This window comes from Odocoileus virginianus, chromosome 1, assembly GCF_023699985.2.
Source record: "Odocoileus virginianus isolate 20LAN1187 ecotype Illinois chromosome 1, Ovbor_1.2, whole genome shotgun sequence".
NCBI lineage: Eukaryota > Metazoa > Chordata > Mammalia > Artiodactyla > Cervidae > Odocoileus > Odocoileus virginianus.
This window is the reverse complement of record NC_069674.1, coordinates 19,275,713-19,301,319: the sequence shown is the minus strand read 5'-3', so window position 1 is coordinate 19,301,319 and position 25,607 is coordinate 19,275,713. Positions and strand designations below refer to the sequence as shown.

Genomic DNA, 25,607 nt, shown 5'->3' with positions numbered 1-25,607 from the left:
CCTTCCTCAGGTGATCTTCCCAACCCAGGGGTCGAACCCAGGTATGCATTGCAAGTGGATTCTTTACCAGCTGAGCCACAAGGGAATCCTGAAGCCTCCTGACACAAGCCCAGAGACCAAGGAACGGCACAGACCTTGGTTGGCGGGTGGAACAGTAGAGAGATGTTCTACTTCTATGGCGAAGCAAGAGCAACCCTCTGATAAAGGTCAGCCCCGTGGCTGGTGAGGTCAGAGCTGGGGTGCGGGGCCCGGGCTCGCCATGACCGTCACCAGGGAAAAGGGTGAAGGCAGACACACTGCTGCACACACACATTCCAGAAAGAGAGGCCCGGTGACCACAAGAGTATTCTTTTTTTAAAAAAGAAAACTGAGCAAATATATACAAAATACTTCCAATCTCTTCTGGGCCAACAGAGCAGCCACCACAGCGCTTCTTCTTCCTGAGCTTTCCCCTGCCATCTGGAGCCCGCTCCTGGCAGACCCAGTGAGCCCATGTCTGGGGAGCACGTGCCGCCACTGCACGTGGCTCCTGTTCCAGCTGGGTATCTGGACAGTGCCCAAGCGCTCCGGGCAACCTCTCCCCGAAGACTGCCCACCCGGCAGGGGCCGCGGGGGGAGCTTCCCGCTCTCCTGTGTCTTCTCTGCCCGCATCCTGGGGTAACGCTGCCGCTGTGGGCGGCCCTCGGGGCCGCGGGGGGAGCGTCCCGCTCTCCTGTGTCTTCTCTGCCCGCATCCTGGGGTAACGCTGCCGCTGTGGGCGGCCCTCGGGGCCGCGGGGGGAGCGTCCCGCTCTCCTGTGTCTTCTCTGCCCGCATCCTGGGGTAACGCTGCCGCTGCGGGCGGCCCTCGGGGCCGCGGGGGGAGCGTCCCGCTCTCCTGTGTCTTCTCTGCCCGCGTCCTGGGGTAACGCTGCCGCTGCGGGCGGCCCTCGGGGCGGGCCCCGTCAGGCTTTGTGGGCCAGGAGGGTGGTGAGCTTGACCTTGCCGTCCATGGAGGCAGTGAGGCAGGTCCCGCAGTCCACCGCTGTGCTCCAGTCCACCGTGACCACAGGGGCGCGGTGGCCGCCCAGGCTCACGCAGCTCGCCAGGGCCTCGTCGTCCCCGCCCAGCTGCAAGGGGACAGGAGCAACAGCATCAGGCACTGCTCACAGACACATGCAGTTCATTCACTTCCGGGGGCCAAGCTGCCTTGAGCCCGGGGGCTGCCACCCCAAACCCAGGACATGCCCGGGCACACACAGCCCTCCGGCCAGAAAGTCAGGTTCGCCACTTGGACCAGCGATACCTTCAGTTTCCTGACTACAGTTACTCCTTCAGCCAAAGTGGAAAATAAGTCCCCAACATGCTCTAAGAGGCAGAATTCTCTCTGCCACCTTTAACCTGCTGTGGGCGTCTGAAAAGACCCTGATGCTGGGAAATATTGAAGGCAGGAGGAGAAGGGGACGACAGAGGATGAGATGGTTGGATGACATCACCGATTCAATGGACATGAGTTTGAGCAAGCTCCAGGAGGGAAGCCTGGTGTGCTGCAGTCCATGGGGTCACAAAGAGGGAGACACGACCGAGTAACTGAACTGACATTTTTAAAGGATATGGGGGGGAAGCTTTCAACTCTCCAATTGGTTAAAGAGCAAGTCTGACTACCAACTGATCTGAACTGATCAGGACAAGTGACAAAGCCTACAGGATCAAAAATAAAATAATATACACACATACAGAGAGCAAAAGGAGAGCCCACCTGGAAGTCAACCAAGTCTTTAAATAATGAAATAAAATTAGGCTTTAAACAGAAAGCTCTTTACAGTATCTCCCAATAACAATTACCAGAAATTATGGAACTCTATGTGATGGCATCACACTGTACACCTTAAACATATAGTTTATTAAGTTATTTGTCAACTGTAGCTCAGTAAAGCTTAAGAACGATTTTTATTAAAATACCACTGAAACAAATAAATAAGTAGGCACAAACGGGAATTCATTTCTAAGGGGAGGGCGAGAGCCACCCGAGCCGTCACCGACTACAGGGAAGAGCAGCCCTGGTGAGAGCAACCCAGGCTCCCGGCTCCACTCTTACGGTCCGGGAGGCTCCTGACTGCCCACTTCTGCAGGCCCTTCCCCTCGCCCCTTGCTCCCCGCTGCCCCGTGGGACCCCAAGGCCCACCTTCCTCCCCCTCCAAAGGCCGTGACTCCACAGACGAGCACCCCTTTCCCGTCCTCCCCGAGGACTGGGCCCCACCTGGCTCCCTCCCCTCCGAGCCCTCAGCTCTGTACTGCCCCCACTGCTGACGCTTGCGTCTCATTCTCACTGGAGTGTTAGCGCCAGGAGGGGCCACACTGTCCCCAGTCTACACTGCCTGGGGCCAAGGCCACACCCACCCACGGCTGCCCCCCAGGGCACGGCTGCCCGTGCACGGTGAGCCCTCGGGAGAGAGCATCCCACTCTGTGACTCCTTCTGCCTACAGACAAAGCGCCACCGCATTCATGTGCAACTGGAACTACACGCTCAGGCCGCAACACAAAGCCTCATCGCCCCCTCGTCTACTTGGTCAAACGACTCCAGATGGAGAGGTTTAGAATTTCACTCGATTATATACACAAACAAGGTACATGAACCAGAGAGGCTGTGACGAGACGATTAAGACAAGCAGATCAACTGAGGGACAGAACAGAGTGGACAACTTACTTGCCACGTGACTCATCACACCCCTGAATTTCTGTCCCAGTCATGGCTGGTAATGTCCTTGACCCACAGGACATCTCATAAAACAATAAATCTACGCCAGATTAGAGTAACTGGAACAGACCACCTGGGCACTCACCCAAACCAACACACAGCCCTTCTCCCTAGTTCTGGATGTCCTATAATTGTTATTATTCCCAAGGAAGCAGGCAGAAAAGGGGCAGAGTCTCATGAAGGGACAGGGACAGGTGAGCAGAGAGGAGGACAGGCAGGTCACCCTCAGGGTTTCCGTCCCCTCAGTTTCCCCCGAGCCGGCCTGCAGCCGGGAGGCCTAGACGGTGTCCATCCCTGGCCAGAGGCGTCTCCATGGCCACCAGGCAGGGACAGGGGCTCGAACTCAAACAGGCCCAGACCTCTGGGGAGGAACCTCCCTGAAACCCAGCGGCCCCCAGGTACCTTGTAGATGACGCCACCTGTGGCAGAACACGTCAGCATGTAATTGCCCTCCGAGTCAAAAGCGAACAGTCGGCCCCGGGGCACCTGGACCTGCTTGTAGCCGCTGTAACCGGACAGCACGAAGGGGCCCGTGGCGTCGGCGGGCAGGCTGTACTCGGACACCTTCAGGCCACTCTTGTGGATGTTCCACTGGATGAACTGCAGCCAAAAAGCACAAGCGCAGCGCTCTCAGCGGGGTGGCCAGGGCACGGGGCCCGGGGGACGGGTGTGGGGAGCAGTGAGGCGGCCCCCAGGAAGTGGGGGGTCCATGGGCCCCAGAAAAGGTAGGGAGATGACCATCCAGTCCCAATGCCTCCCGACACAATGTAAGCTTTTTTTTTTTTTTTTGAAGGAAAGAAAATCTAGAAAGAATCAGACACATCACGTCCAGGTCAGAATTTTCTCTCTGGCCTGACTCCAGGAGGAGCAGAGTTTAGGCACCGGCCTGGACTCCCATCGCTCAAGCTGGGGCAATACTCCAACGATTGTTATTACTACTGTTGTTGTAACTGTATTATTCGTGAAGTTAGAAACCAGCTAGGTTTTTCTTAAATTCCAAATACACTTCCGGTTCCTCAGCAGTGCAGCCGATGGAACATGGGCGGCGGAGCACAAGCTGAGCTCGGGGACTGTACTGCAAACACCCTTCGGCCTGCTTCAGGGCCAGGCTGCCTGCTGTGACCTCCTCCCGACGGAGAACTCTACTCAGATGAACAGCAAGCCAAGCTCTGATTTAAAAATCCCTTCTCAAGAGTTTTCAAGTGAAGAATTCACTTTGTAACGGCTATCTTCACTGGATAAGAGAGGTGGACAGGATACAATCCCGAAGGCCCAGGAGGGGACACATGAAAAGTGAGACCTTATCCCAGCTCTGCCTGCCCCAGCTCCCTTCCCAGGGATCCTAACAAATTCTTCCAGGGAGACTAAAAGGAGGTGCTTATTTTTACCTTCTTCCCCAGCTCCCTTTTTATGTTTCTTGACTCTGGGCACAGCTGCCTCCAGCCCCCCGGCCTAGAAAGTTCTACCCACCCATGCTGTGATCACTCGGTGACCAAACTCACTCAAGTACACCCTGGCCACACTGGGACCCACGAGCAGGGTGGGTCAGGGAGATGCATCCTTTCTGCTATAACCAGGAGAAAGGATGTGGGTCTTCCCTTTCATAACAGTTGACTCCCACTGAACTCATATTCAGTGGGACCTCACAAAGGTCCTATATGAGACCAGTTACTATTATCACCTCTGTTTTACAGAAGACAGAGCTGAGTAGAGAGAGGCCCAGGTCACAGAGCTGGTAAAAGGTACGGTCAGGACTGAACTCGAACTGTGCTATTGCGGGGCCCTCCAGAATCTCAGATGTCTACTAAGCCAGGGGAGGGGAGCTTCCGGACCAAAGCCCGCTCCCACTTACCTTCCCGTCCTCACCAATGCTGTACACGGTGTTCTCATCGTAGCTGAACTCCACGGAGTAGACCTCCCCGCAGTGGGCCTTCCAGCTCATGGCACACTCGTGCTGCTGCATGTCTGAGGCAACAAGACGCGGCTAGGGTTCCCACCCGGGCCCTGGGGGGCACCTGCCCGCAGGCAGAGGCACCTCACCCTCCCTGTGCCTGCTGGGCAGGAGCCGTTCTGGAGGCAGAGGGCCCCCTGGACCCAACAGGAGTCACAGAGCTGACCGCAGTGAAGAGTCTGCACGGGGTGTTTCAGTTCACTAGTTCTCTCCTCCACTGTGCCTAGTCTTCTGTTAACCTGTCTTAAATGAAAGCTTCTCTCACTGATCAAAGGTGAGGTTCAAGAATCCTGGGGTGGAGTCTGTAAGTCTAGGAGGACACAGAAGTCCTTCCCAGGAAGGCACTGTAACTTCCCACCAGGATGCCCAGGAGATCAGTTAAAGATACAGTCCCCAGGGGTGCCTTTGCACTGGCTCTGGTCTCCTGGGACAGGCCTGCATGAGGAGCTTTAAAGAGCATGCTGCTGACTCTGAAGCCCACCCTCCTACTGCTCTCACAGGGACTGTGAAATGGCCCCACCAAGAGGACAGGACAGCATCACTCCTGGATCTCACTTGGGCCGTGATGACTCAGATCCAAGAGCTCAGGACTGAAGGACTGCTAAGCCCCATCCCTCCCATGTCCACTGGCTCAGATCAGGAACAAGGTAATTAGGGGGGCCCTGAAGCAGACGCTGACCAAAGTTAAGTTCTCTTAAGAGAATCTTGAACCGGGGTTTCGCAGTAGCCTCTAGTCCCGCTGGCAAAAACCCAGCTCTCTTCCCTGGGCCGATGGAGGAGGGGACCAGGACTGCTGTGAGCACACTCGCTTACCAAACAGCCGGATGACGCCGTCAGCTGCCCCCGTGACCAGCAGGTTCCCATTGTGGTTGAAGGCCGTGCAGTTCACGGCAATGGGCTCTGGATCCAAGCAGAACTGGAGCTGTAAAAAGGATAAACCACGTTTAAAATGTAAGACAATTAGAAACCAATCCCAAGACAGTCTCTGTCTGAAAGGGGGAAGCAGCCCGAGATTGAGGAGTGACACACCAGAGCACAGAAGGATCAGCAGTGTCCCACTTTTAAACCGTGACAGTAGACAGGTGCTCGTTTTACAGTCTTCTCTTTACTCCAAACACCTGTGATTTCAGTATTCTCTTCTATGGGTTCAATACTCAATGAAAAAATTGGAAAATAACAAATAAACATAAAATTAAAAATCCCGAGAAAGGCCCTCAGCAGAAAATGTGCCTAGTCATTCAGTTGTGTCTGACTCTTTGCCACCCGATGGACTGCAGCCCTCCAGGCCCCTCTGTCCATGGGGATTCTCCAGGCAAGAATACTGGAGTGAGTTGCCATGCCCTCTTCCAGGGGATCTTCCCGACCCAGGAATTGAACCAGGGTCTCCTGCACTGCAGGCGGAAATAACAAGATTAAAAAGGACCTGATCAGACTAGGTGGGATAAGGTAGAACACCTACAAGATGCCAGAGGACAGATGTACAGATGTCTGCTGGATGGAATGGGGCAGGAGGGTACATGTCATTACCCATCTGTCCAAGCCCACAGAACACACAACACTAAGAGTGAACCTTGATGTCAACTGTGGACCTGTGGTGATTACATTGTGTCCGTTTAGGTGCATCGATTGTAACGAGTGTGCTGCTCCAGTGAGGGAAGCTGGTAGCAGGGGAGGCTGGGCACATGTGGGGACAGTGTGCATGGGGAAATCTTTGAAACTTCCTCTCCGTTTTACTGTGAGCCTAAAACTACTCATACCACCCTTTCTATGGCCATGCCACCCTGAATGCGCCCGATCTCGTCTGGTCTCAGAAGCTAAGCAGGGCCACGGCTGGTTAGTGCTTGGATGGGAGACCGCCCGGGAATACTGGGTGCTGTAGGCTTTGGGGCTTCCCTTGTGGCTCAGCTGGTAAACAATCTGCCTGCAATGTGGGAGACCTGGGTTCGATCCCCGGGTTGGGAAGATCCCCTGGAGAAGGGAAAGGCCACCCACTCCAGTATTCTGACCTAGAGAATTCCATGGGCTGTCCATAGGGTCCCAAAGAGTTGGACACGACTGAGTGACTTTCACTTTCAAAGCTACTAAAAAAAAAAGTTTTAAATCTTAAAAAAAATGTTTAAATTTTTCAATAAGCCAAAAGGGCCCACTAGAAGGCTGTGTGTGAATTCTAAATTTGTTGCACCTTCCAAACGACTTCAGTTGCCAGCAATCTGCCCCACTGGAGTATTACTACTTTTCAACACGCTCTGAAATCTCACAAATCAAAATGTGAGGAGCCCAAAGCAGAGGGAAGAGACCAAAGAAACAGCGGGCGGTGTAACCTGAGTGCTCCCCGCCCGGGAGGGTGCCCAGCCCCAGGGCACCATGGGAAACTCCCACCTGCTGCTTCATGGTCTTCGTGTCCCAGAGCAGCAGCCTGCCCGGCACCTGGTTGGTGCCCCTGCCGCCGATGTCTGGTGCCAACACATCCACGTGGGCAGTGAGGCTCGAAGCTGCAGCCGAGCAGACGAAAGACGCCCCGCTGGGGCTGCACGCGAGAGACAGGATCCTGCAACACACAGGGGGTGTCGGTAGGGGGGGCAGCCCAGCACTCTGCCCGCCCACAAAGGAAGCGGGGGCTGGGCTCGGGGGCTCGGCCAAGGTCAAGGCCGGCCCACCAGGCACAGTGGCGGGGGGAGCGGCGTCTGGCTCACCTGGGCATATCATCATTGATGTTGATTTCACAGAGGTTCTTCTTGGCTTCTGTGTCGTAGAGGCGCACTGTCCCCACACCGCTGCCCAGCAACAGCTGGAAGCAGAGGGACAGCTCAGGGTCAGGCCTGCTCAGAGAGGCTCACAGGAGGGCGAGGCCCACCCCTGTGAGGGGGAGGGCAGGCTGCGGGGTGACCCACCCCCGCTCCCGCAGGTAGGACAGGGGAAACCAGCTAAAATAGACCTCTTTTAAAAATTAAAGACACTAGAGCTGACCTTGAAGGAATCTGTGGAATGGGAGGTAGGTATCACCACAGGCAGAACTGGAAAAGAGACCCTCTGCCCTCCAACTCTCCTGTCTTCCAGTTTCAATGCCAGCTGCCCCATTCCTGTCCTCTGGCTCCTGGCCCACCACCACCTCTGTGGGCAGAGGCCTCAGCTGGCCATGGGTCTGGGTGATAGCCCCATTTGCATGTCCTGGGCACAGCTCTGGCTCTGGGCCTATAAAGGCCTCCAGGAAAAATAGAGGAGGCCATCCTTGCCTTCAGGACAGTTCTGGAGGTGCGGTGCTCGAGTGCGCAGTGAGAAGAGAGGGGAGGGGTTTGGCCTGGGGTCCCAACCAAGCCTGTGGTGCCGGAGCAGCAGGGGAGAACCCTGGGAGGTCCTCACTTAAGACCACAGGTCCAGCCATGGGCAAGACCACTCACCAGCCTGTCCCGCTTGGTGGCCCACTCTAAAGAGAGCAGCGGTGACTTGGAGATAGAGGATGCCTTGGTCTGCATGATGGGGTTGAAGGACCACACTTTGATGACCCCGTCCACGTCCAAGCTGGCGACCCTTCTCCCCGAACAGTCCACCCTGAGATGAGACAGAGAGCCACACCATTAGCATCCCCGCCTGAGTCTGCCATCCTCCTCAGCCCAGGCCCAGAGGACTGCCTTTTCTGACTCTCCTGCTGAGAGATGCCCATGCTCCAAGGATGGGTGTGGACTACTTCTAGAAATATTCATTCATTCATCTATCTGATAACTACTCACAAAGCATCCATTATGTGCTGGGCCCAGTGGGCATCACCTACCCTTTGGACATTACTCTCCAGGATCAGAAGGAGTGGAGGAGCTGTCTTGACCAACAACAGCCCCAGTGGCAGCTGTCCAGCCTTCCTCTGACAGTTCACGGTCCCTCGGGGTTATCCCACCACCTGCATCTCTGTTATCCCTCATCATCCTGCTTGCCAGGCCTTTAAACACACAGCCTGAGACCACAGGCTTCCCAGGGAGCCCACCCCTCTTTCCCCCAAGGCCCCACCCCAGCGGCCAGCACCCACCTGCAGTGCATGATGGAAGAGTGGTGCTCCCCATACTCCTCCTGGCCCAGCACGATGAACGGCTGCTCGGGGCGGACACCCCCACCCTCAGGGCCTGCCGTGGGCACCCGCGTCAGCGTCTCCGGCGCCTCTACGTGGAGCTCCGGGCAGGGCTCTGCCTCTGGGCCACCAGCTTCAGGCTTCTTCTCCGCACACTGCGCCAAGCAAAGCAGGCACAAGTCAGCAGTGAGGGGTCGGCGCTGGGCCCGGCTGCTCCCTATGTCTGGGGACATGCTGGGGGTGTCTAGGATGCCAGGCCACAGCCCTCGGGGGAGGATCTTGGTGGTCATGGGGTCTTAAAGAAAGAACTCTGAACTCCAAGAGCCTGCTTCACCGGCAGCCCCATCCTAGAGACCATGAGGAAGGAAGTGTGGGCCACAGACTCCCGGTCCCAGCTGACGAGACCCAGGACACGCACGACCCTGACAGACCAGGCCAAGAATCAGTGAGGGAGGGACTGCCCACTGCACGCCAGGCACTGTGAACATGATGGACTGTCTCATGTTATGCTCCCTCAACCATCTGTGATCCTGTTACTAACCCCATTTTACAGCTGTGAAAACTAAGACGGAAAGCTGAAGTTAAGTAACCTTGCCTAGGATCAAGAGCTGGCCCTGGGGGTGGGACACCGATGTGAAGCCAGGTCCGTCTGAGGTAAGCCTGTCCGCCCACCAGCACCTCCTCCTGGGAGACTGGGGTGATGGGCTAGGTCCGAGGACAGCAGCTAAGCTAGCGCAAGGCAGGGCACCAAATGGCACCCACACACACTGCCACCCAGGGGGCTGCTGTCCGTCTCTGCCTCTCAGGGGCACTGGGTGCTGGCCACCACGACTACCACCTGCTCACCCAGACAACCCAGGCCACGGAGCCTCAGCCAGGGTGCTCTCTACCATCCCCCCTCGTTCTGGAGACTCCTGGAAGCTCTCCTCAGAGACTCAGAAAGAGCAGTTTTACAGAAAAAATAAAATGTAACAAAATAAAGGAAAAGAGAAGTTGGAGCTCAGAGGTGCTTTCAGGAGTGGCTGAGCTCTAGAGGTATAGGATTATACCTCTAATTCTATAGCCCAGAAGGATCTGAGATGTGAGCTGTAAGGCTCTATGCCATTGGACCAGAACACGTTCAGGGATGCTAATCCCCAAAATGCCTTTAAAACAGGCAAGTAGCCTGGATTAGGAGATAAACGGTCAATAAGGTGACTTAAGGCAGTAAATCCCCTGGGACTTTGCCTTCAATCCCGAGTATTTCACTGAAGCAGCAGCAGCTTATACCACCAGGAAGGGAAAACCTCAACCCACATTCACTGGTGAGAAGCGTCTCTGAACCAGCCTGGCAAGGGCCGGGCCGCCACATGGCCGCTCCAGCAGGGAGTGCAGGAGAAAAGGCCCGTGACTGAGCAGGTCTGCGCGATGCTGGGTTACACCAAGGGGACCCTCTCCCCCGACTCCGAGCATCCATGACATGAGCACACTAAGGCACAGTTAAACTCGGGGGAGGACAGAGCACGCAGGGGTCCCAAACCAACTGTTCACAGAGCTCATCTTCTGGGAAACATCTTCAAAGGCCAGCATTTTATGGCCCCTGTTTAGGGCAACACTACACCGGGAAAAGCGATCCCTGGAAAGCCCAATTATTCTGGAATGAAACAACCAAAGTGCAAGCAGTTAAAGCCAGTTAGGCAAAACCACACAAGGCACAGCGAAAGAATCAAGAGAGGTAAGAGCAGGCCCTTCGCGACCCGTACCCCCCACCGTATCCCACGGCTGTCCACCATGGAGGAGGGCCTGTGGGGTGTCCCCGCGGGCGTTCGCGAGACACTGAGGCCAAGCCGCACCTGCAGAGTCATGGAGAGGAGCTCCTTCCGTTCCTTCCCGTGGTCCTGCAGGCGCCGCTGCCGGTGCTGCGACCAGCTGGACTCCCCCGGGGCCAGCCCGCCGAAGAGGCTTTTCCCGTCCTTGGGCGCGCCGGCCAGCTCCCTGCCCTTGGCAGTCTGGAGGACGAGACACCAGGCTGTGAAACGTGTTGTCCCACGCGGGCCCGGGCAAGGAGGGAAGCAGGAGCCAAGGAAGGGACTCTGCCTTTAGTGCTGAGTAAGGCTCCTCCCTGTCCAGGCTGAGAGTTACTACCCCGGGCTTCCTTGCTGTTATAGTGGTAGAGAATCCGCCTGCCAATGCAGGAGACACGGGTGCGATCCCTGGTCCAAAAATATCCCACATGCTGGGGAGCATCTAAGTCTGTGTGCCACAGTGACTGAGCCTGTGCTCTAGAGCCCGGGAGCTGCAAGGACTGAAGCCCGCACGCTCTGGAGCCCGTGCTCCGCAACAAGAGCAGCAACCACCACGAGAAGCCGGTGCCCTGCAACTGGACAGTCGCTCCTGCTCTCTGCAACTAGAGGAAAGCCCACACAGCAACAAAGACCCAGCACAGCCAAGCCTAAATAAAAGAAAATTTTTAAAAAAAACATATTATTATCTCAGCCCATGAGCAAGGTCAAGGGCAAAACACCAGCAGTCTGTACCTCCTCCTTCCTGTTCTCCACTACCCCATCCTGAGAGGACAACTCCCCAGCACTTCTCTGCCTGCCACATCTACTGCCTGGAGGTAGATACACACATATCCTCCTGATCTATTCAGCAATAGTTAACTTTATTTAGTTTAGTTAGCACTTAGCGAAGCAACAATTATGAGACAGATCAGGCCCTACTCTGGTGTTATATTTAAAAGCAACAATGTGTTTGGGCAAAAGAGAGGGGAAAAAAATTATGCAAAATATAATCACCCCTCTACAAGGGAAAAAGACACACAATACCCTCTCTTGTTTTGGGCCAAGTGCATGACTAAGCCAGTCAAAAGTTAACAAATATTGAGGTATTTGGAAATGATTATTGGGCAACCAGAAAGCCTTTTAACAGAAATAGTTGGAAACTCAAGGACTTTGGGGCAGGATAAACTGGACAAGAGAGAAACTGGCATCTTCTGGCTCCTTTTCATAGCAACAAGTGATAAAGTCAACCAACGTTACAGCAAATGAACTCAGTAATTCCTACCCCAGGCTTTTTTGGTGACTCAGACAGTAAAGAATCTGCCTGCAATGGAGGAGACTCAGGTTCGATCCTTGGGTCAGGAAGATCCCCCGGAGAAGGAAATGGCTACCCACTCCAGTATTCTTGTCTGGAGAATTCTAGTCCATGGGATCGCAAAGAGTCAGACACAACTGAGCAACTAACCAGGGCTTCCCAAGTAGCAATCATGGTAAAGAAACTGCCTGCCAATACTAGAGACACAAGAGACATGGGTTCAATCCCTGGGTCAGGAAGATGCCCTGGAGGAGGGAATGGCAACCCACTCTAGTATTCTTGCCTAAAGAATCCCATGGACAGAGGGGTCTGGCGAGCTGCAGTCATGGGGCCACAAAGAGCTGGGCATGACTGAGTACATAACCCCCACCCCACTCCCACAGAGACTGAAGATTTCTAATCTAGAGCTCTTTAAAAAGGAGCTGCCACCTCATCACCTTTCCAGATGATCTGGCTGGGTTCTCTTTTTCTAATCTTATTCCCACAAATTGTGATGGTCACACTCCTACCCCCTCTTTTTTTTTTTACACTCTTAGCAAAGGGATATAGATACCAACAGCCACTCAGTTTGAGACCAACCTACTCACAAATCATTTGTACACAAGTCCTAAGTAAAGAGGATAAATTCCACCAGAGTCTACACATGGCCTTTTAGTTCTTCTGCTTGTTATATTTTATGTTAACACTAAACAACTTTAAACGATTGACATAGATTCCCTGGGACCCTGAGGGCATATGAACAGTTAAGAAAGGAAATTTTAAAGCCTATTAGTTTATCTGGAGCATAACTGTGGCTGACAGGATTGGTTATTTTTGTTTTTCTGACTAAAGCGACCTCCAGTGGTACCTGGAGGTATTTGTCACAGATAGTTTCTCTAGAATGGTTGATCTCTGAATTCTGACTTATTTGGGGAACAGTAAATTTCTTAAGATTCTTTAAAAAATAAACTAAGAATAAAATCAACAACAATAATGTCAATATATATTACTTACTGAGCATTTACCATATGTAAGGTACCATGCTAAGAATCTTACAAATATTCTCTTAAAGATGAGGCATTATATTAAGATGGGGAGCAGCTGTATAGAGAGGTTAAATTACTCATCTACACAGAATGAACTTGACAGAACTGTAACTAACACCCAGATCTGACAGTGGCCCCATGATCTGAAAAACCTGAAGAAAGCAAAACCATGATGGAAGCACATGAAAGAAAGTGACACTGAATAGAAAAGAGAAGAAGGAATGTCATAATCCTGGAATCTAAATAACAACCAAGAGAGGCCCCTCTCTCAGTGCTTCTGGCCGTTCTGGAGAAGCATCCCATGGTCCAAGGAGCACTGAATAGGTCCCATCATTTTAGAAAGTGAAAGATGACTTCTCTTACCTTCCCAAAAGTAACAAGTGGTCCTGAGTTAACCATGTTCCCTCACATGGTCCCAGGGTGGGCAGTGGAGTGGAGGGCAGTTCACTCCCTAGTAGGTGATCCAAGGGTGCCAACCTTCATTACACAAATCTATTTATTCCTCCTGACTGATCCAGAAGGCAAATTGCTCAGACTAAAGAATTTCACAGGGAGGCTATATCATGCCCAGTTGCCCAGCCATGTCCAACTCTTTACAACCATATAGACTGTAGTCTGGCAGACCCCTCTGTCCATGGAATTTTCCAGGCAAGAATTGCAGTGGGTTGCCATTTCCTCCTTCTGGAGATCTTCCCAAGCCAGGGATCGAACCCGTGTCTCCTGCCTCTCTTGCATTGGCAGGCAGATTCTTTATCACTGTGCCACCTGGGAAACCCCCATAGGCTATACTATATCAGACAAGAGACTTTAGGCCAAAGACTGAAATAAGAGATAAAGAAGGCCATTTTATAATGATAAAAGGGTTATTTCAACAAGAGGACATAATATTTGCAAATATTTATGCACCTGACATCAGAGCACCTCATATATAAAGCAACTATTAACTGACTTGAAGGGAGAAATAGGCAGCAATACAATAATAGTTGAGGACTTCAATACCCTACTTTCACCAATGAAGAGATCATCCATACAGAAAATCACTAGGGACAAACTGGCCTTAAACTGCACATTAGACCCAGTCAACTTAATAGACATTTACAGAACATACCACCCTCAAGCACACATGTAACATTCTCCAGAATAGATCATATATTAATAAACGTAAGCCTTAATAAATGTAAGGAGATTAAAGTCATAGCAAGTATCACAATGGATGAAACTAGAAGTCAATTTTAAGAATAAAACTAAAAAGTTCATAAATATATGGAGACTGAACAACCAATGAGTCACAGAAGAAACCAAAAGATAAATCAAAAAGTATCTTGAGACAAGTAAAAATGGAAACACAATATACCAAAACCTATGCAAAACTGATTCTAAAAGGGAAGTTTCTAATAATAAACACCTGCATTAAGAAGACAGAAAGATTTCAAGTAAACAACTTAACTGTACACCTCAAGAAACTAGAAAAAGAAGAATACACAAAGCCCAAAGTTAATAGAAGGAAGGAAATAACAATGATCAGAAAGGAAAACAATGAAATAGATTAACAAGTCAATAGAGGGCTTCCCTGGTGGTCTAGTGGTTAAGACTCTGCCTGCCAATACAGGGGACATGGGATCGATCCTGGGTCCAGGAAAATCCCACATGCCACGGAGCAACTAATCCTGTGCATCACAACTGCTGAGCCTGCACTGTAGAGCCCATGAGCTCCAATGACTGAAGCCCACAAGCCTAGAGCCCATGCCCCGAAAGAAGAGAAGCCTCCACTCTCTGCAACTAGAGAAAGCCCATGTGCAGCAACGAAGCCCAGCACAACCGAAAATAAAAATAAATAAATAAATCTTTAAAAAAAAAAAGAAATGATCACTGAAACCAGGAGCTGGTTTTTTGAAAGTCAAACAAAATAGACAAACCTTTAGCTTGATTTACCAAGAAAAAAACCAGGACTCAAATAAATAAAATTAAAAATGAATTCTAAAACACATCTCCAAAAGCTCTACCATTCTGATAGAAAAGATAAAGTCGCTGGCAGTAAAGGCCATGTTTTCTGGACCACAAAGGTGGCGATGGGAACCCCACAGCTAGCTACGAAAACAGTGCTGAGAGGAAGATCAGTTTCCTGGGTTGACAGCAGTTTTCCAAAATAGTGGGATCCTGGCAAGCAAGGAAGTCTCAAACTAGCCTGGCACAACTATGATTCAGGTTTGACAGACTTATCAGCCTGACCAAGAAACCTTTATACTGGATACTTGAGAAGAAGCGGGAAAAGCATCCATTTACTACTGCATGCATGCCCAGGGAAAGTACAGAGACTACAGGGGTACCCCACTTTGGGGCCAAAGGTGGAGGAGGCTGCAGAACAGGCACAGGCATTTGGTGGAATGCTTGTCTGTCCTTACTCACCTGCTACACCTGATAAATGCTGTCTTTTCCCTTTCTAACAGGTGGTGTTAAGAGGACCCAATTCAATTGGCCCAAATGGATGGAATAGAGGGGCTTAGGACAGGCTTCAAATTCCTCCAGCTGACACAAAAGACACTTGCAACACTTCCCCAGCAGGTATATTACAACATTAAGAAGAACAAAAGCAATGCTTCCTTCTTGAGTCAAGATGGCAAGGAAGCTGTCCAGTGCACTACAGGCTGGAAAGTACTCCAAAATGAAAATTCAAACAGGTGTTAACATATAAATAAGAAAAACTATCTTTATAATGATAGGATAACTTATACCAAGAGAGCTATAGACCTAAACATGACCTAGCAGATCCTACTTAAAGAGCGCTTCTCTTTAAACTGTATCTAAGATACATCAGCTGAGCCACAAGGGAATCCTCAAGACATACAAAAGAAGGGGAAACATCAACAAAAAACAATCGCACACTAAAAGCTGATGAATGCAGCTATCCACCAAACACCTAAATAAGTAGGTAAAGTAAACCTGTGTCCAGCTACAAAGGCATATGAGTTAAGTACATATTCACTGTGACACACCCAGAAATTCAAAGTTTTATTTTGTTTTAAGAGCAAACTTCATAAAAATCTTAACTACTGGATTCATGTAACATTCCAACAGTCCAAATTATATTGTCCCAATCTATCATAATCTACCTGTCTCCTACAGTTCAAGAGAGGTACATTTATCGTGCTTTATCATCTGACCTTCTCTCCTCTCACTCCAGAGAAGGATCTAAATTCACTTTTGGTGGCCTGAATAGACTTACCAAGCAATCGTCCAAATGGAACAGAAAACAAGTTCCAGTAATTTGGCCTCACCTGAGGCAAAATAAAGCCACTCAGAAGACAGGCCCAAGTAACAGAGAAATTACAGAATGAAAGATGGGGAGGAGGACTCCCTTTTCCCCATCCTGCTGAGATCCATGGAAACAGCCCCAGGGGCGGCATTCTTACTGCCGATGTCACGGGAGCTATAGGATAATTTGATACTAATAAGAGTTACAAAGACACAAGCCTGTGGACGCTTTGCTTTCTTTACATTACCGTCAATTAAAGGTTATCTCTGTAATAACCATAATTCCCCCTCGTAGTCCCAAGGTGACTGAGTGGGTGTGGAAGGAGTGAAACTGTAACTGGAGGGGATGATGGGGTAACACTGCAGTGGGGGAGCCTGCTGAGGAGGTGCCTGGGGGGTTTCTATAATAGAGATCCCAGAAGAGCTTGGGAACTGTGGTTTTACAGCTACTTCTAAAATTTTGCCTCCAGATTCATAGTGAAAGCACAGAGAATGTATCACTGTAGACTCTACATCTATAATGTAGTGAACTTTTCAGTGTTAACAACAACAGTTACAGGGACCAGTCACAAGCGGGCAAAATGCTGATATAATTGAAGCTTACAATCGTTGTTTTGTCACTATATCATATCTGACTCTTGCCACCCAATGGACTGCAGTCCGCCAGTCTCCTCTGTCCAAGGGGTTTTCCAAGCAAAAAAGTACTGGAGCAGCTTGTCATTTCCTTCCCCAAGGGATCTTCCTGACCCAGGCTTATTTAAAAAAAAAGTGTCATGTTATATTGACTTAAAAGCAATATATCACTAAAATCACAGGAAGTTATCCTATAACCAACAGCATTTGGTATTGGTAAGACAGCATCCTGAATTGTAAACTCGAATTTGGCCACCAACCATATAAAGGAGTTAAAAAATTAGAATGTCCCCCCCAAAAGAAGGGAACCAAGATGGTGAGGAGTCTAGAAATCATGCCACATAGGTAAATAGCTGGGCAGAAAGTGAGGAATGAACATAGTGTTTAGCATGGAAAAGACAGAAAGAAGCCTTATTCTATGCAGCTTCAAGGCAAAGCTAAGATCTGTGAGTGAAAATCACAGAGACTTCAACTAACAACTTTCAAACAGGCCAACACCCACCCCAACACAAGCAGTGAGCTCCTCACCACAGGAGGCAATCAATCAAATTAAAGGTCATCTGGCCCACTCTCCTAGCCAATAGGAAGGTGGGCCAGATGACCTTTAAACTTTCTCCAACTCTAAATTCTATGATTTTCTTGAAACTCAGATATACTAGTTATTTTTAGAGCTGAAACATCACTGCTGAGTCAAATATATCATTTAAAAAAACAAGTGAGCCAACCCCTGGATTTTTTAGATTGAGAGCATTTATCGTCTGTACCCAGGAAATGAAAAGAGTGCTACGTCTGCTCTGTTAACAAGCCAGAAGCTTTGTTTGAACATAGGTAAAGTAAAGGTAATAAAGGTAAAGTAAGGAACATTTGCTGCAGATTACACATTCTTACCTTCGTCTCCTGAATAGGAACCTCACAAACATTTCCAATCACATTTCACTCTCAGTTTAGTGTCTGAACACATAAAGATATGGCCACAGGCCAAAGCGCAAAGACCCCATCTCCGTGCTTTTAAGTTAATGAAACTGAATTTCATCATTTCATGTACATTTCAAGGGATGTAGCACTCCATACATCATCTATTACAGGCTAATACCTTCCCAACTACAATAACTACAATGTATTGTGAGCTCATCATCTGTCAGGCACTGCATATACCATGGGCTCTCATTTCAACTCAAACACCTCTCCCCATAGGGAGTAAATGCTTTTATCATTCCCAGGCCAAGTGGGTGGGGAGATGTGAGCAAGGATGCTAAACAAGGTACAGTTGCCTGAGTCCAAAGCCCATGCTTTTTCTTCCCCCATGTCCTGCTCAGCATCTGCACTTGAACAACAGTATGAAATCCAAGTGCTGTGCTAAAGGCCCCAACGTCCCAGTGGCAGCGTGGACAGACCCCTGTCTCCCCAGGCCACCCCACGCTGCTGTGTCACCTGCAACTGTTCTCAAGCCAAGGGCAGCAGGAGAGGAAGGCAGAGATGATGACAACTTACTGTATCTGCAAGTAATAAAAATCTTGAGAGGGAAACAGTCCCTACCCAAGCAATAAAGCATAACTCTGGATCTGTTAAAGCTTCACTCTGGCCAACATTTCTGAAAGCAATGTTCTGACCATCTCCGCTCGGAAAACTAGTCAAGTTTTGGACATATGCTGGCATAAAAGAAATTGTCTTGCAAGCTTTTATGAAAGAAAAAAAAATAGCAAAAATCCTTTGTAGCATCAGGAAATAAGAACTTGTAGTAAAAGAAGTACCACACTGATTTAGAACTTTACTCTATACCCACTACTTTCTATCACCAAAAATTTTAAAGTTCAGAATCGCTTGAACTCATGCTTGAATAACCAAATTTTAGTCATAAGCACTCATGAGTTAGAGGAAATTGATGAGAAAAGGGAAGGGACCCTTTAGAGCACACTTCCTCCTGTCATCATCCACCCTCCCACCTGCAGGTCCAAGGGGAGGGCGGGCAAGTCTCCACGTGGGTGACGAGTGGGGTGTCGGAGGCTGGACCTGCACTTACCTGGCTGCCGAAGGGCTCCTTCTTGGCCGAGCTCTGAGTCTGAGCGGGCCCCTGGGCGGGCGACAACCTCGAGGGGCTCTTCTTGCTCTGAGGCAGCAGCGAGGACAGGAAACCCACGCGCGGCGACTGGGAGAGGGAGGCGTTCCTCTGGCTGCACACCATGGCTCTGGACAAGCAGACACAGCACCAGGTCACGGCGCTGGACGGGGGCCTGGGAGAGCCCGGGGCACACACTGTGTGGGCTATGGATGCTGCTAGTAACCAGGGCCATGGCCGGGTTTGCACATCTGGGCTTTGAGGCGGCCTGATGATTGGTGTCCTTTCACAAAGGGAGCTCGCAGCCTACTTGGCCCAACCGGGAAGGCTGTGGCTCTCTGAGGGCCACAGTAAAGCCCAGAGCAGAGCTGTCTACTGCCCACTGGCCACATGTGGTGTTGAGCACTTGAGATGTGGTCAATCCAAATGGAGAAGTGGAGAAGTGCTGCAGGCATAAAATCCACACTGGAATTCAAGATTTAGCATGAAAAAGAGTTGTTAAATAGCTCATGAATAATTTATATTCATTGCATGTTGAAATGATACTCTGAAAAAGTTGGACTATATAAAACTGAAAGTGTTAGTCGCTGAGTAGTGTCAGACCCTGCTGACATGAGTGTCAGACCTCACAGACCATAGCCTGCCAGAGTCCTCTGTCCACAGAATTCTCCAAGCAAGAATTCTGGAGTGGGTTGCCATTCCCCTCTCCAGGGGAACTTCCTGACCCAGGGATCAAACCTGGGTTCTCCTACATTGCAGGCAGATTCTTTACCATCTGAGCCACCAGGGAAGCCTGGGCTAAATAATAAATATCATCAAAATTTACCTTTTTTACGATAGTTACTGAAAGTTTTAAGTTCAATTTTTGGCTTGCACTTTACTTCCACCAGCAGGCACTAGCTCAGAAACCAGAGAAGTTTCATCTGCTGCAGGACTTGGCCACAAACAGGTTTGGGATCTGACTACCTGGGTTTGCATCCTGATTCACCAATCACTGATCCTGGGAACTGTGGTGCCTGCGTCTCTTCCACTGCTATTATCATCATCATCTGGGTCTCTGGCTTTCAATGGCTGTTTTTTAAGGCTGCTCAAATACCTCTCTCCCAATCTGCCTACCGCTCTGAAACCTGAGACAAGAGCATGCGTCTATGGAGAAATGTGTTGACAATCTTGGCATCCATGGGGCGCTCCTTGCAGAGCACAGAAACTTCCCGGGGCTTCACGACGATGGCTGTGTGTATTAACCCAGGCTGCACACACCTGCATGTGTGAGCCCCTGGCAGAGCCTGTAGTTTCCCTGCCTCCGGTCAGGCCCAGAGACTCAGAAAACTCAGACTAGAACAGTGGGCGCTCAGGAGGTTCCTGGCAATTCAGAGGCGTCACCAGGAGGGAGAACGCTGGGGACAGAGCGAGGAGGGGGCACAGCACACACTCACAGTTCCGAGTCCCCCAGGCGGTCCATGTTGGAGACATAAGGAGGCAATTTGTGCTGGACCAAGGCCTCTTCCTCCTCCGGCTGTTGCTCCTCTTTCTTCAGTCGATGGATTTCGGCTTGTAGTGCAAACAGCTACGTAGAGGTAGGGGTGAGTGAGACGGGGATCTCACCTAGCCTTCCCTCCCCTGGGGAAGATCAGACACATCACGTCCAAAACCCAACCACACTGACTCAAAGGCCACTCGCCCTCAGCCTCGGGGTGCCCATCTCACTCTCTGTAGGCTGCAAAGATAGGTGAGGCTGCTGTGACTTGATGACAAAGAGGTGAGAAAACTAAAGACCGTTAGATAATACAGAAGCTACTTCTTTTTTCTTTTTATCATTTGACTTGCTTCCCTTTTATCATTTGACTTGCTTCTTCCTGAATTCACTGAGAAAAATGGCTCCACCCACTCCTGCTTTCCTCTTGGGAATCTACAAAACCAGACTTTGGAACTCAGATGGAAAAAAAATTTTTTTAATGAAGGTCAGCATTTTTTACCTTTTGCCTGAAGATAATTATACACACAGGCCCAAACCTAAGAACCTTAAACCCCCAAAACCGAAACAGCTTATAAGCTTCCTTTTTCTGAAAAATCCTCCCTTTTCTGATGGTGCATCAATTTCAAGGTTAGAGAAATGCTCAGGGAAATGGAAAGGCAAATGTGAGCTGCCCCAGGAGCTGTTCTTTTACCAAAGTAGGAAAACCTGGTCAGGCTGAGAACAATTAAATCATATCTGGGCTATAAACAAAACAGAGGTGGAGATGGGTGGAAAAGGCCTGGGAGTGGGAAGCGGAGATATACAAGCAGGTTAGCTGCAAGGAGACATTCATGCGTAGAGTCATTTTCCTCTTAAAAGTTCACGGCTGTTACTACCTTGCTCATGCTATGACTTAAAACATCAACCTCGCCTCTGGTTTTCAAAGGCTTGTCACAGCTCCCAACACTGCCTTTCTGGTGATTCACTGTCACCTGAGACCAGTGCTGTCCCCTACTGACTCACCCTCCATGGCCACTGCCTAATTTCACACATGAAAAGCAGAAGTGCTCCCCAAGGAACATCAAGCGTCATTCAGAACAAACCTTCTGGCGCAGAACTTCATTCTCTTCTTGAACCTGGTTGGTCCTCTGGCACTCCGCATCAAAGTTCAGGATCACGGGAACTGGTGTACTGAGTTAAAGAATAAGCCTGCCTTTTAATCAACTTGACTGCGGTGGTCATGACACAATGCGTACATACACCAAATCCTTAAGTTTTACACCATATATATATATATATATATACACAAACACACACACACAATGTTTCATTGTCAATTATATTCCAATAAAGATGGGGAAAAATTGCCAATTAAAATATGTATTCTATCACAAACTCTGCAATAACACAATTCAATAAACGTGTTTTAAAAGAAAAAGAATAAGCCTGCCTGCAAAACAATTAAAAGCCATTTCAGACACTTTAGACACCTCAGCAACACCCTTGAATGTGACACGGAGTAAAGACTCTGTGCTGTGGGCTCCTCAAAGCTTTATGAACAGTCTCTCCCTTGACCCTGGGTCTGGCCTGACTTCGTTCAGACAGACTCACGGACACCTGACAACATGCCTGGCTGGCCCACAGAGGACACACCTCCAAACTTGACACTTTCTCCCAAATGCCAGCAGCAAAGGGTTTATCTCGCAGGCTTCACACTCAGTCTAAGGTTTAGCGACATTCAGCGAAAAGCCAGCCCAGTGGCCAGTGGATCTGTGGGCACAGGGCCAGCTGCTCTATCAGCTGGGTAGAAGGACTGGCCACTCGCCTTTTCCCTCCTCAGGGTAAGCCTCTCCTTGGCAAAGGTTCAGGCTGAGAAGCAAGCTTTCTGCAGCCTAGGAGCCACCTAGGAGGATCCACCAATGAGGTCACAGGGTCAGTCTTTCCCAGCCACCTCATACAGCGTCAGTCCAGAGGAGCTCTAAGCCGGCAAGGCCTCAGTTGGGCAAGCGAGCTTCCCTGGAGGGCCCACGAGGTCAAGCCCTGACCACCTCTGGGCTGGGGCCCCTGCAAGTTTTGTCTGAAAGCCCTCAGGATAAAGAGTGGCAGCAGGGGGAGAAAAAGGGCCAACCTGGGTAATTCACACTCACCCCAGCACAAAAGGAAATGCTCCCTTCCTACCTCCACCAGAAGATGGTCCTCCCAGAGACCAAAAGGCAATGGTGGGTGGGCCTCCACAACGCCCAGCTTATCAGTGACTCACCAGGCAGCCCCATTCAAACCAGACCCCCTTCTCCTCCTGGGGAGTTCCTGCCAGAAAGTACAAGAGAGCGAGAAGGTCCCCAGCTTTCCACAACAAAAGGGTACATAAGGTAGGCTTGGAAATTATTTATGTCCTCTCTCTCCTAAATCTCTCCACATATTCTTAAAGCTGCCCTGTCCTCTGACAAGTTGAGGGACCCTGAGGTCACTGTGAAGACAGTGACCCAGACACTAACACAGGAAGGATGTTTCAGCCCTAGAAGTGTTCTCACCTGCTACCTAGTCCCAACAAAGTTCAGTGAAATCCTGGGGGGCCACTGGGCATGCGCAGAGAGGCTGCTTTGGAGGCCGGCTGGTTTCGCTATGCTTGCTGGGAGAGACCCCAGCCTACTCGAGGGCCCCTATCACCCTACTGCGAGGACAGTCTCCCCACCCACACATGTCAGCTATTCAGCAGCAGAACTAAGAACTGCAACTCCCACCCTCCCAGATCAAAATAACCACAGCCTGCCCAGCCCCCTCACATGACAACAGGACGATGATCTTATGGCTGTGTTAAGTGCAGCAGTGGCTGATCTCGCGGTCAGTTGGCCTCAGACTGGGCCGCCAGCCCCCAGCCTGAGAGGATATGCATGCACTGAAACAGTACGCTCAGGAAGTTGTGCAGGGACACGATGAAGGTGTCGGCCCACTGGCGCGAAAAGTAGGTGGCGAAGGTGGGGTTGGTGTCTGGGGATGGCAGGAAGGGCAGGACAAACCAATCCTTCCACTCGGCCTGGTTCTGGAGCTCCGAGGCCTGCTTTGCAAAGAACTCCTGGGCCTTGTCACTTCTGTTTGTCTGCCAAGACACAGAGGTGGCGGCAAAGAAAGGGGAGAGACAGAAGGCCAGAGGTAAGCCTCTTCACCATCACACTGCAGAGAGCCTCTGAATACTGGCCTCCTGAACAAGTCACCAAACATGATCTATGAACTCTTCATAAAAGAAATCATCACTCTTTTCTCAAGTTCCTTGTAACTTTAAAGAAGCTTGTTTAAAGCCCTAGTGATAAATGCCACCCTAAAAATTAATTCCTAGTTATTTTCAAATAATCTAAGTGATTTACTCCCCCCCCCCCCCCCAAGTCAGTCATAACCTCTTTACTCAAACTTTAACCCAACTACTTATATTCTTCGAAACACCACCCAGGCTAATGTGTTTAAGACAAGAGGAGAAATAGGAATGAGGAAGATAAGTCATATGATCTACAGATGAGAAGGGGAAAAAAAAAAATTGGAAAACAGTCAAAAATAATTTGCACTTGACTGTTCCACCCTTTCCCAGAGTAACAGAGAAGAGCTATTCCTAGGTGTTAAAAGAAAATCTATTTCTGGATTAAATATTTTTCTCCAAGAGATCCCTGAACCAGAAACACCTGGATTGTGTAGACGAGATAAAAGCGGAACAGGCTTGTTTTCAGCTTGTTGATGGTGGGTCTGTACACGTCCTCCAAGCGGCTGAAGAGCCGCCGCTCCAGGTAGTTCCAGTAATCCCGAAGAGCAGTCAGGTCATACACCTGCATTAATTGCTGCAGCTGGTCCACAATCTTGTCCACCTGGAGAGGGAAAGATGTGATGGAAAAGGGAATTCTCTTCACTCCACAGAGTTAGTACAGCTTTTTTCCTCTTGCTGCAGCTTCTGGATGCTTCAATTTTTTTTTTCTTTAAGTTAGCAATCTATAAAACTTTCAAAACACTGTAACATAATAGGTTTCAAGTTTTTTTCTTAATGTTAGGTATGCGTTTCTACACTTTGGCAAGCATGGAAATTTCAGGTGTAAAAGCACTCTGGCCCAGGAACCAGACAGAGTCCAGGGCCTGGACCTGGCTCTAATTTATTCAACCACCTTGGCAATGTCACTTCAACTCTCCGGTCTTAGTGACCTAAGATTTCAAAAAGCAAAAAAGAGGGAATGAGACAATCTCCATGCTCCTCCTCCATCCCAGGATTCCAAGGCTCATGTTAGATGTACTGCCTCCTTCAAGTCCTCTAAGCACCACTAAAGCCCTGGTGGCTGCTGAGAGTGTCAGCCAAAAGGGGTCCCCTCCTTGTGTGTGAGGAGCACTCATATCAGAGGACACAAGATGGAACATGTTTTGAATACTGATACCATTCTAACCTCCCCCCTCCCCATTTTACAGATCAGGACACTGAGGTTCAAAGAGCTGAAATGATTTGCTTTACCCACCACCAAGTAGCCACTAACTTTGGCAAGACAAGAACCCAGGTCTCCTAACTCCCCTCCAGTGTTCCTGCTGCTAGCTCACTGCCTCTCTCAACTCACCTGCCAACACCAACTGAAGCCAGCAGGTATACACACAAATCACACACACATAACTTCCAAGAACTCAACAGAAAATCATGTCTGAGCAAAGTTATGTTTTCAAATGTACAACAAGGTCTTCCTCGGAGGTGAAGGAAAGCTGCCAATGGGTCACTGACAAAGCCATTTCAAATACCTGAACCTAGCTCACACGGGCTGCAGACCCCTTTGCTTCCAATGCCACTAGAAGCAGCCTTTAGAATATTTATCTGTTCCCAAAACCCAAACGTCTATCCAACCATAGCTTCTCAAACCTCATCGCCATCCAGCCAATGACTGGCCAGCACCTGCTGGGAGACTGGGGTGGAGAACAGAGCCCTGGACCAGGAGTCAGGGCACCTGGGCTCCAGCCTCGGCGATGCTCCTGACTCGCTGGCAACTTCAGGCAAGTAACGTCCCCTCTCAGGGCCTCAGTTCCTCATCTGTCAAGCGAGTGCCGGACGCGCTGATGTCAATGATCCCCCTGGCGCGGTGACAGCGCCGCTCCCGCCCCGGAGGGCAGTGCTGGGGGAGAGCCAGCTCCTGGCTCCCTCGGGGCCGCCTCTGCCTGCGCCGCGCCCGCCGGCCCCTTACCCGGAAGCCCTTCTCCTTGTCCGCCTTGATCTCTGCGTCCAGCTGCCGCAGAGTGTGCGTGAAGCCGCGGAAGAGCAGGTACTCGCGGACCATCTCGTCAGTGCGCTCCACGGCCTCCGCCATCTCTGCGCCAGCGCCGCGAGGGGCTGCGCCGGGTGAGGGACGAAGGGGCG

The 25,607-nt window shown here is 50.3% G+C and overlaps 1 protein-coding gene and 1 pseudogene across 2 annotated transcripts; one reads left to right on the top strand and one right to left on the bottom strand.

Annotated features, from left to right (window-relative positions):
- Positions 1 to 332: 332 nt before the first annotated feature.
- Positions 333 to 25,607, bottom strand: WDR91 (WD repeat domain 91). 2 transcript variants are annotated; one of them, XM_070465495.1, is made up of 15 exons: positions 25,435 to 25,607; positions 23,914 to 24,093; positions 23,133 to 23,339; positions 21,346 to 21,429; positions 20,223 to 20,353; positions 18,751 to 18,916; positions 10,578 to 10,733; positions 8,707 to 8,900; positions 8,087 to 8,237; positions 7,382 to 7,476; positions 7,068 to 7,236; positions 5,502 to 5,610; positions 4,590 to 4,702; positions 3,140 to 3,337; positions 333 to 1,108 (listed from the first exon to the last, which is right to left on the bottom strand). In XM_070465495.1, the coding sequence occupies exons 1-15, from the start codon at positions 25,555 to 25,557 to the stop codon at positions 944 to 946; spliced, it is 2,241 nt and encodes a 746-aa protein (XP_070321596.1). In that variant the 5' UTR covers positions 25,558 to 25,607; the 3' UTR covers positions 333 to 943. The 2 variants fall into 2 exon arrangements, with proteins under 2 accessions (XP_070321596.1, XP_070321597.1); XM_070465496.1 differs by lacking the exon at positions 25,435 to 25,607 and adding an exon at positions 25,116 to 25,267.
- Positions 6,452 to 6,570, top strand: LOC139036664 (5S ribosomal RNA; annotated as a pseudogene).

Bases quoted from the DNA above. Each gene is read 5' to 3' on its own strand.
- WDR91 (XM_070465495.1), bottom strand. From the start codon at position 25,557: ATGGCGGAGGCCGTGGAGCGCACTGACGAGATGGTCCGCGAGTACCTG. The intron at 18,917-20,222 runs GTGAGTGTGTGC...CTGCTTGTCCAG, and splicing joins CGCCTGGGGGACTCGGAACT to AGCCATGGTGTGCAGCCAGA. The intron at 7,237-7,381 runs GTGAGCCAGACG...TGTGTGTTGCAG, and splicing joins ATCAATGATGATATGCCCAG to GATCCTGTCTCTCGCGTGCA.